This window comes from Neltuma alba, unplaced genomic scaffold, assembly GCF_004799145.2.
Source record: "Neltuma alba isolate B1F8T4 unplaced genomic scaffold, ASM479914v2 tig00010056_pilon, whole genome shotgun sequence".
Lineage (NCBI taxonomy): Eukaryota > Viridiplantae > Streptophyta > Magnoliopsida > Fabales > Fabaceae > Neltuma > Neltuma alba.
Genome location: NW_021635016.1, coordinates 19,405 through 27,917, shown reverse-complemented (window position 1 = coordinate 27,917; position 8,513 = coordinate 19,405). Strand labels below are relative to the sequence as shown.

The window sequence follows — 8,513 nt, the reverse complement described above, 5'->3', positions numbered from 1 at the left end:
AATTATGTAATAAAATATTGTTTTATGATCACATTTGCATTAGGTGGCATAACACATGGCAAGTGTTTAAGCAAGATGGCCTAAGATTTGTACATCTTGCAACATGTTTGGAATGGATGGTGAGATTGAAGGCCACACACCCATTGTAATTTTGATCAACTTTATGGGGCCAAGTTCTAATTAGGATATTATAAATACCACTCCCTCCCATTCATTGTGAAGTTTCAGCCAAGAGAGGAAAGGGGGAAGGAGGTTGAACACAATGGAGGAAGAAGGAAAAGAGAAAGAGCAAGAGAAGCCATGCAAGATTAAGCTCTAAGACAAGGTACGGTTGTAGTTTTTGATGTAGTTTATCTTGCTATTTATTTTGCTGAGCTTAGCCATAGTTTTAATGGATTCTGGAAGCTTGAAACCCTAGGTTAAGATGCTATTCACACTACTACAAATTGGGAATACTTGACGCTAAATATTTGACGGTTATCATAAAAACCGTCAAATATAATCCCCCCAAAAGAAAACTTGACGGTTTCTAAAGAAACCGTCAATTTTAGTAGAACAATATTTGACGGTTTCAAAGAAACCGTCAAGTATTCCGAAAATACTTGACGGTTATAAAGTATATTAAAGGTAAACTTGACGGTTTTAAATCAAAACCGTCAAGTTTAGTAATACTTGACGGTTTTGATTTAAAACCGTCAAATATTATTTGAGAATACTTAACGGTTATCAATAGAAACCGTCAAGTATTGTGCTTAAAAACCCGTCCCTTTCCCCTGTTCAGTCTCTTCAGTTCAAAATTTCTAGCGCCCCCTCCGCTTCGGACTCTCCAAGCCGCCGTACCCACCTCTGTTTCGGCCGTTCCCTTTTGCTTTTTTTGCCCGTCCTTGCTCGTCCTCCATCATCGTCCCTCTCGGTGTCCTCCATTATCGGTGCGGCATCCTCCTGCTTTGTCATTGTGCGTGCATTCTCCCGATTGCGCCCCCTTCCGCTTCGGACTCTCCAAGCCGCCGTACCTACCTCTGTTTCAGCCGTTCCCTTTTGCTTTTTGTGCCCGTCCTTGCTCGTCCTCCATCATCGTCCCTCTCGGTGTCCTCCATTATCGTTGCGGCATCCTCCTGCTTCGTCGTTGTCGTGCATTCTCCAGATTGTCATTTCGGCTCCAGGTTGGTAATGCTTCACTCGCTCCCCTTATTTCCTTTAGTTCTTCCTTTGAGAAATGATTGTAGTGGAAAGGGAATGATAGGATAATGCTAGGACCGTTCACCATGCACACACGGAAAATGGGTTTGCTATTTGGCCGAATGGGTTTTCTTTTCTGTTCTTGATTCTAAATGGGTGTTTCGCATTTTGATCAGTTTGGGTTTAGGGTGTTTTAGTTTTTTGTTTTCGCGATAAAGTCTGGGGAATGCAATGCTAATGTTTCAATTTTTGTTTTTGTAATTGAAATTGACTATGTGCTGGTTTGGTTTTCTGCCATAAAGCCTGGGGAATTCTAAGTTATAAGCCGTTATGCTGTCGAATTTTTTTCAAATGGAATAGCACATTAGTAGTAGTAGAATATTTTTCAAACTGAAATGAAAGTAAATTTTTGTTGAATTACTAGTTGTTAACAACTACTAGTTGTTAGCAACTACTAGTTGTTAGCAAGTAGAATTAAAGAGGGATAAATGTGATCAATAGTGACTCATGTGTTGACTTTCTATTTTTGTTTAATTCTCATAATATCTTTGAGTCACTGATCACATTTTTCTCTAAATGATTCATCTTAGTCGGGGACCATGGGCAAAGAATGGATGTCCGCCAATCGTCTATCAAAAGAATATTGGGATGGGGTAGAAGATTTTATTAAGTTTGCGATTGAGCACGCCGATGATCGCAACAGGATTATTTGCCCCTGTCTTAAGTGTTGCCTTTTGAAGTGGGTTTCGCCATCCGATTGTGAGAGCCACTTAATTATCAATGGAATTGATCAAAGTTACAAGTGTTGGACAAAGCACGGAGAGACAAGAGATGTGAGTAATAGTAGTCGAGGGCATAGTGAAAGCTGTGGATCATCTAATCTTGACATGAGTACATGTGAAGCTGATCGTCTTGAGGAGATGACAGATGCGATTGAACGGGAACTTGACGATTGTCCTGAAATGTTTGATAGATTGAAGTGTGATGCTGAGACACCTCTATATGAAGGTTGTACTGATTTCACAAAATTGTCTGCAGTGTTGAAACTGTATAATTTGAAAGCAAGAAATGGGTGGAGCGACACAGGCTTCACAGAACTGCTGTTGCTTGTTAAACAAATGCTACTGAAAGAAAATGAGCTTCCAAGTAAAACGTATGATGCAAAGCAAGTGTTGCGCTCTGTCGGCCTCAGCTATGAGAAGATACATGCTTGCCCCAATGATTGCATTTTGTTTAGGAAGGAGTATAAGTCACTAACTGAGTGTCCTAAGTGTAATGCATCACGCTACCAAGAGAATGGGAAGAGCCCGAAGAAGGCATTATGGTATTTTTCCATAGTGCCAAGATTCAGACGCTTGTATAGTAATGTAGAAGATGCAAAAAATTTAAGGTGGCATGCAGATAAAAGGGTTAAAGATGGCATGCTTCGCCATCCTGCTGATTCTCCAGAATGGAAGAAGTTTGATATTGAGTATCCTGAATTTGGGGAAGAAGATAGAAATCTATGCCTTGCATTAGCCACCGACGGGATGAACCCTTATGGGATGCAAAGCAGCACCCATAGCACATGGCCAGTGATTTTGTTTATATATAACCTTCCTCCATGGCTATGCATGAAACGCAAGTATTCAATGATGTCTATGATAATATCTGGGCCAAAGCAACCGGGAAATGACATAGATATATATCTAGCTCCATTAATTGAAGACTTGAAAGTATTGTGGGAGAATGGAGTTGATGTATATGATGCATATAAGGAAGAAAAATTCAAGTTGAGAGCTATGTTATTTGGCACAATTAACGACTTCCCTGCGTATGGTAATCTCTCAGGGTATAGCATTAAAGGACAACTTGGTTGTCCCATTTGTGAAGAGAGCACAGATTCCATAAGGTTGAAGCATGGAATGAAAAATTCATATATGGGACATCGTAGATGGTTGCATCGTGATCATCCTTACCGGCGATTCAAAAAATATTTTAATGGGAATTCAGAAGAAGGTAAGGCACCAACACCGTTGATTGGGGAGGATGTATTTCAAAAGGTGAAAGATATAGATTGTGAATTTGGAAAACCTTTCGCGAAGCATGTTGGGACAAGTGGGTGGAAGAAGAGGTCTATTTTCTTTATACTGCCGTATTGGATAACCCTAAATGTGAGACATTTTCTTGATGCTATGCATATTGAGAAAAACGTATGTGAAAGTCTGTTTGGCACATTACTCCATATTCCGGGAAAGACTAAAGATGGCATAAATGCCAGGCTAGACATGGTTGAAATGGGGATAAGGGAGGAATTGGCACCAGAGGATAAGGGAACTCGTACATTTCTTCGTCCGGCAGCTCACACCCTTTCTAGAAAAGAGAAAAGTAGTTTTTGTGAGTTTCTTGCTTCAGTAAAAGTGCCGGAAGGTTACTCTTCTAACATTAGTAACCTTGTGTCAATGAAGGATATGAAGTTAAAAGGTTTAAAATCTCATGACTGTCATGTCTTAATGGAAAACTTTATTCCAGTGGCAATACGGGCTATTTTACCTGATAAGGTACGAGTTACGATCACAAAGTTATGTTTCTTCTTTAAGTCTCTTTGCAGCAAAGTGATTAATCCTAGTAAATTGCCAAGATTGCAAACCCGAATCATAGTTACGTTATGTGAACTTGAAATGTATTTTCCTCTGGCTTTTTTTGACATCATGGTCCATTTAACCATCCACTTAGTTAGAGAGGTCCAATTGTGTGGCCCAGTGTATTTAAGATGGATGTACCCAGTTGAGCGTTACATGAAAATATTGAAAGGGTATGTGAAAAATCGAAGTCGGCCAGAGGGTTGTATTGTAGAACGATATATTTGTGAAGAGGCTACTGAATTTTGTACCCATTACTTAAAAAATGCAAGTGATATTGGGGTTCCAATGTCTCGTCATGAGGGAAGGACAGATGGAGAAGGGATTATGGGAAAGAAAGTCGTAACTATTTCAAACCAACAGTGGGAGCAGGCACATCTATATGTATTGCACAACTCCGAAGAGATTGAGGACTATGTGCATGAGCATATTGATGAGCTAAAGAGGGATAATCCCAATAAACTTGAAAGTTGGTACACCAAAACACACAATAAACAATTTACAGCATGGTTGAGAGAGCATGTGCATGGCAAGTATAATAATGATCCTAATTCTGTTTCGAAGAAATTAAAGTTGTTGGCAGATGGACCGAGCAAACATGTGATTTCTTTCACAAGCTACCTTATGAATGGGTTCACTTTCTATACTAAACAACAAGATGATCGGAGTAAACAGCAAAATAGTGGCGTAACTCTTGTAGCTAGTACCATGCATATATCGAGTGCCAAAGATAAAAATCCTATCTATGCACGTATGTCATACTTTGGAGTGATTGAGGATATTTGGGAGTTGGATTACATTGAATTCAGAGTTCCGGTATTTGGTTGCAAATGGGTGGATAATAATAATGCATTGAGGATTGATGACTTAGGGTTTATACAATTGAATTTGAATAAAGAAGGATACAAGGAAGAGCCATTCATTTTGGCTTCTCAGGCTACGCAAGTGTTTTATGTCCCTGACCCGGCTGCCAAAGGATGGTCTATTGTTTTGTTGACTAATAAAATGGATATTGAAGAGACGGGGTATGAAGACAATGCAATTGAAGATGATCCATTTCAAGGGGCCTCACTTGATTCTCATTTAAATGAAGATCAATCCATGTATGTCAGGCATGATCACAACGACGGAATATGGATTTCAAAGAGGGGAAAGTGTTTCGTAAGAAGATCAAAACAATTCAAACCAAGAAGAACATGCAAAAACATAAGAGTAGAAAAAGAAAAAGATCTTCTTAAACATGCATGTAAATTCTCTCATTATTTTCTTTGATTCTTTTATTTGTTTTAATTTTGTTCAAATAAATTTCGTCATTAATGACTTTATTTTCATTTAATGGATTCTGATTCATTTTGTTTACTTCAATTTCATTGCAGATGGCAGACGATAGCGGATCTAGCACTGATAACCCATCTCAGCCGAGAGATGCCTCTGAGCAGGAGAGACAGTTGCAAGAGGAGGCAGCACGCATACAGAGGGGCCTTTGTGTCATGCAAGAGGTCGTGAAAGCTCGAACAGAAGGAAAGAAATTTGCCGTACAGTGGAATAAGAAAGGACAAGCTGTACGGTCAAATAAATTTATCAGCTATATTGGGGCAGTGGCACGAAGCACCGTGCCCATTACAGCGCAGCATTGGAGGAGGGTTGATCGTTCAGTGCGAGACACTATTTGGACAGATGTATCGGTAATATATTATAACTCAAATTTCGTTTTCTTACAAGCTGCGTGACACTAATGTGTTGTTTTATATGTTTTGCAGTCTGCATTTGATATAGATGAGAGCAGGAAGAGGTTTGTGGAGGGGAAGGCTGGGAGGGCACTACGCTCTTTCCGATATTTTGTCACACACAAGTACTTGAAGGATCCTTCCACAGCCGACGAGTCCCAGGTTCCTAGCTTGATACGGGACTTGGTCAAACCAGAGGATTGGGCTGCTTTTGTGACGTCACGTCGTGATAGGCAATTTCAAGTAATAATCCTCGCTCTTTTTGATATTAAATAGTCCATTTTGTTTAATCTATATATTGTTTAATTGTGAATCTACTTTGTTTTTGCAGGAATTAAGTTCCCAAAATAAGGAAAGAGTAAAGAAGAATGAGTATCCCTACCGAAAGGGCCGCTTGGGTTATGCGGGCCTTGAGCAAGAGGTGACTCAGCAGGAGGGATCAGATGTCACTGTATCACGTCAGATGCTGTGGGCACTGGCCAGGCAAAATAAAGATGGCCAAATTGATAATCCTCGCGTTAAGGAGGTCGTGGACAGGATGGTGAGTATTATTCTAAATTAAATAATCTTCACGTTATTGTCAAATATCTTTAAGTATGAATAACTATATCAATGTTTGTTGCACAGGAGAGTTTGTCCCAGGAAGTTTCGCAGGGGGCATATTCTGTAGATGACCAGGATATATTGAGGAGGGCATTGGGGACTCCTGACCATCCTGGTCTTCTTAGGGGTGTCGGTTATGGAGTCACCAAGAGAGATTACTTTGGGTACCGACAAAAGCCCTCTTCATCGTGCACGCCTTCCTCTGCTAAGTTCATGGAGCTGAAGGAAGAAACACGCTGGTTAAAGGAGCAGGTTAAAGTGCAAGCGCTCCTAATCGAGCAGTTGATCAAGAATCAAGCACCACAGCCGGCTCCGAATCTCAGCCCAAGTGGCAAAGACAGCTGCACATTCCCCTTGCTACCTGAGGTATAATACTTGTGTTTATATAATTACATTCAATAATTTATATATCTAGCTAACTTGTCTCTTATGTTAAACAAATCAGGGTGAAGCGGACGTTCAGTGTATGGCGGATAGCCCTAAACATCACACTGTTGCAACGGGCCGCATGTTCAATTTACCGGGGGAGAGTATAATTCATAATGTTCCTCTCCCTGCTGATCATGTGAGGGTGCAGTTGAACACTGCTATTGATGCGAATTATGCCCTCCCGATTCTCACCCCAGATGCAGAGACAGTGGCTCAAGCAGTGGGTAGCTTTGTCGCTTGGCCTGGCCGTCTTCTTACATTAGGACATCCTTCAAAGGTATATATGTATAGGTTACAAATTCAGCTGATTTAAAATAAACTCTATTTTAATTACTAACAGTCTGTTTGTCAGTCTAAGGGGAAGAAGAGCCTATTGGGTGATCACTCATTATCATCACCACAGAAGCAGCCCTCTGAGCCCGTTCAAGTGGTATCATCAAGATTCCGAATATGTCTTGAGGAATATGCAATTGGGGCCAGATTAGAACATGGCGAGGATTTCATGATTCCCCTAGAGTTTGAGCCAGAGGTATACGGTCGACCCTCGTCAGATTATGTCACAAATAAAGTATTGAAAGAGATTCTGACGCATGGAATGGCCAGCACAAATGCCTGTAACTTTTATATCAGGTATTTGTTAAAACCTTAACTAAATACTTAAGTACTTGAACATTTATTCTATTGATATCTTCGTTTGTTGATTTAGATATCTTTTCAAGAACTTCATAGCCCCTGGTGGCCTTGATGACAAGTTCAAGATTATCAGCCCCCACACTTTTGCTGGCCACGGACCTAATATGAAGAAAGACTTAGCCAGAGACTTGTTAGATATCTTCATTTCTAGTGCAACACTGGGGGCTCAGACTTTGTTTTTGGCGCCTTATTGTCAAGGGTAAACTTTCCTAAATTCTTTCATTTTCAAAATAATTTGTAATAGTTCTAATTGTCTTTCTTATACTTAGGGGACACTGGATGCTGATTGTGGTCAATCCCACAAAGCCGAGGATTTGGTATCTTGATTCTCTTCATGGGGATCCAACCAATCGACCATTTATGGTTTCATTGTTCAACAAGTAATATTTATCTCTATTATTTAAATTTAATTTAATTTCTTGCTTCAATCAAATTTTTGACAATCATTAATATTCAATTTTATTGTCTTCTCAGGGCTTTGTGGCTATACCGCACAAATCAGGCCTTACCCTGCCCCCGGTAAAAAACGGCCAATTTGACGATACCTTCCAGTGGAAGAAAGTGAAGGTATTCACTACCATGATTTACTATTCTACTAAATATGGTTTATTTATATGATTGACTAATATTATTTCCTTTTCCATTCTTTACAGTGCCCACGTCAGCCTAACAAGAGCTCCCATTGTGGATATTGCGTGATGAAATTTATGAAGAAGATAATTCTGCACAATGCTGACTCAATTCCCACGCAGGTATGCATTTGTTAAGGTTCAATTTATATATTTAAGAATTATTGTACTTACTGTAGCTTTACATTTCTATCTAACTTAAGTCATAATTTGTGGTTGCATACAGTACTTTGCCGACACATATTGCACAGTGTATTCATCTGCTCAGATGGAAGAAATCGTTGAGGAGTTGGCGATGGCCTTATTCCGTCAGTGGGCACAACATAGATAGGGAAGTGTACATTAAGACAGTGTATGTACGTACAGCTAGCTTTGGTTTCAATATAATTTTGGTTTTGGTTCATTTTTGGCTGTTGGTTAGTTTTAGGCATTGCACAACTTTGGCAATTGGCTAATTTTGGAATTGGTTCACCTTTTTGTACTTGCCAGAATTTTAATATATCACAGTTGGTTTTCATTGGTTCATATATATATATGATAATGTAAATTATTTTCGGTTCATTAACATATATGTATATGGCTGAATTGGTTTGAATGCTGGCCTGCATGATTCTGTTGAATGAGCCTTTGTT

General features: G+C 39.6%; 1 protein-coding gene and 1 long non-coding RNA gene across 2 annotated transcripts; both read left to right on the top strand.

The window, feature by feature from the left end:
• Positions 1 to 1,075: 1,075 nt before the first annotated feature.
• LOC114754058 (uncharacterized) lies at positions 1,076 to 6,872 on the top strand. Its single transcript, XM_028942794.1, has 6 exons — positions 1,076 to 1,163; positions 5,177 to 5,485; positions 5,561 to 5,770; positions 5,859 to 6,068; positions 6,155 to 6,496; positions 6,576 to 6,872. Exons 2-6 carry the CDS (start codon positions 5,177 to 5,179, stop codon positions 6,870 to 6,872), a joined length of 1,368 nt encoding a protein of 455 aa, XP_028798627.1. The 5' UTR covers positions 1,076 to 1,163.
• Positions 6,873 to 7,963: 1,091 nt separating this feature from the next.
• Positions 7,964 to 8,284, top strand: LOC114754060 (uncharacterized). The gene is made up of 2 exons (XR_003741098.1): positions 7,964 to 8,004; positions 8,108 to 8,284. It is a non-coding gene; the product is annotated as an uncharacterized LOC114754060 (long non-coding RNA).
• Positions 8,285 to 8,513: the final 229 nt, after the last annotated feature.

Excerpts from the sequence above, each read along its gene's own strand:
- LOC114754058 (XM_028942794.1), top strand. The coding sequence starts at position 5,177 with ATGGCAGACGATAGCGGATCTAGCACTGATAACCCATCTCAGCCGAGA. Across the intron at positions 5,771-5,858 it reads GTCGTGATAGGCAATTTCAA|GAATTAAGTTCCCAAAATAA; the intron begins GTAATAATCCTC and ends TTGTTTTTGCAG. Across the intron at positions 6,497-6,575 it reads CATTCCCCTTGCTACCTGAG|GGTGAAGCGGACGTTCAGTG; the intron begins GTATAATACTTG and ends TAAACAAATCAG.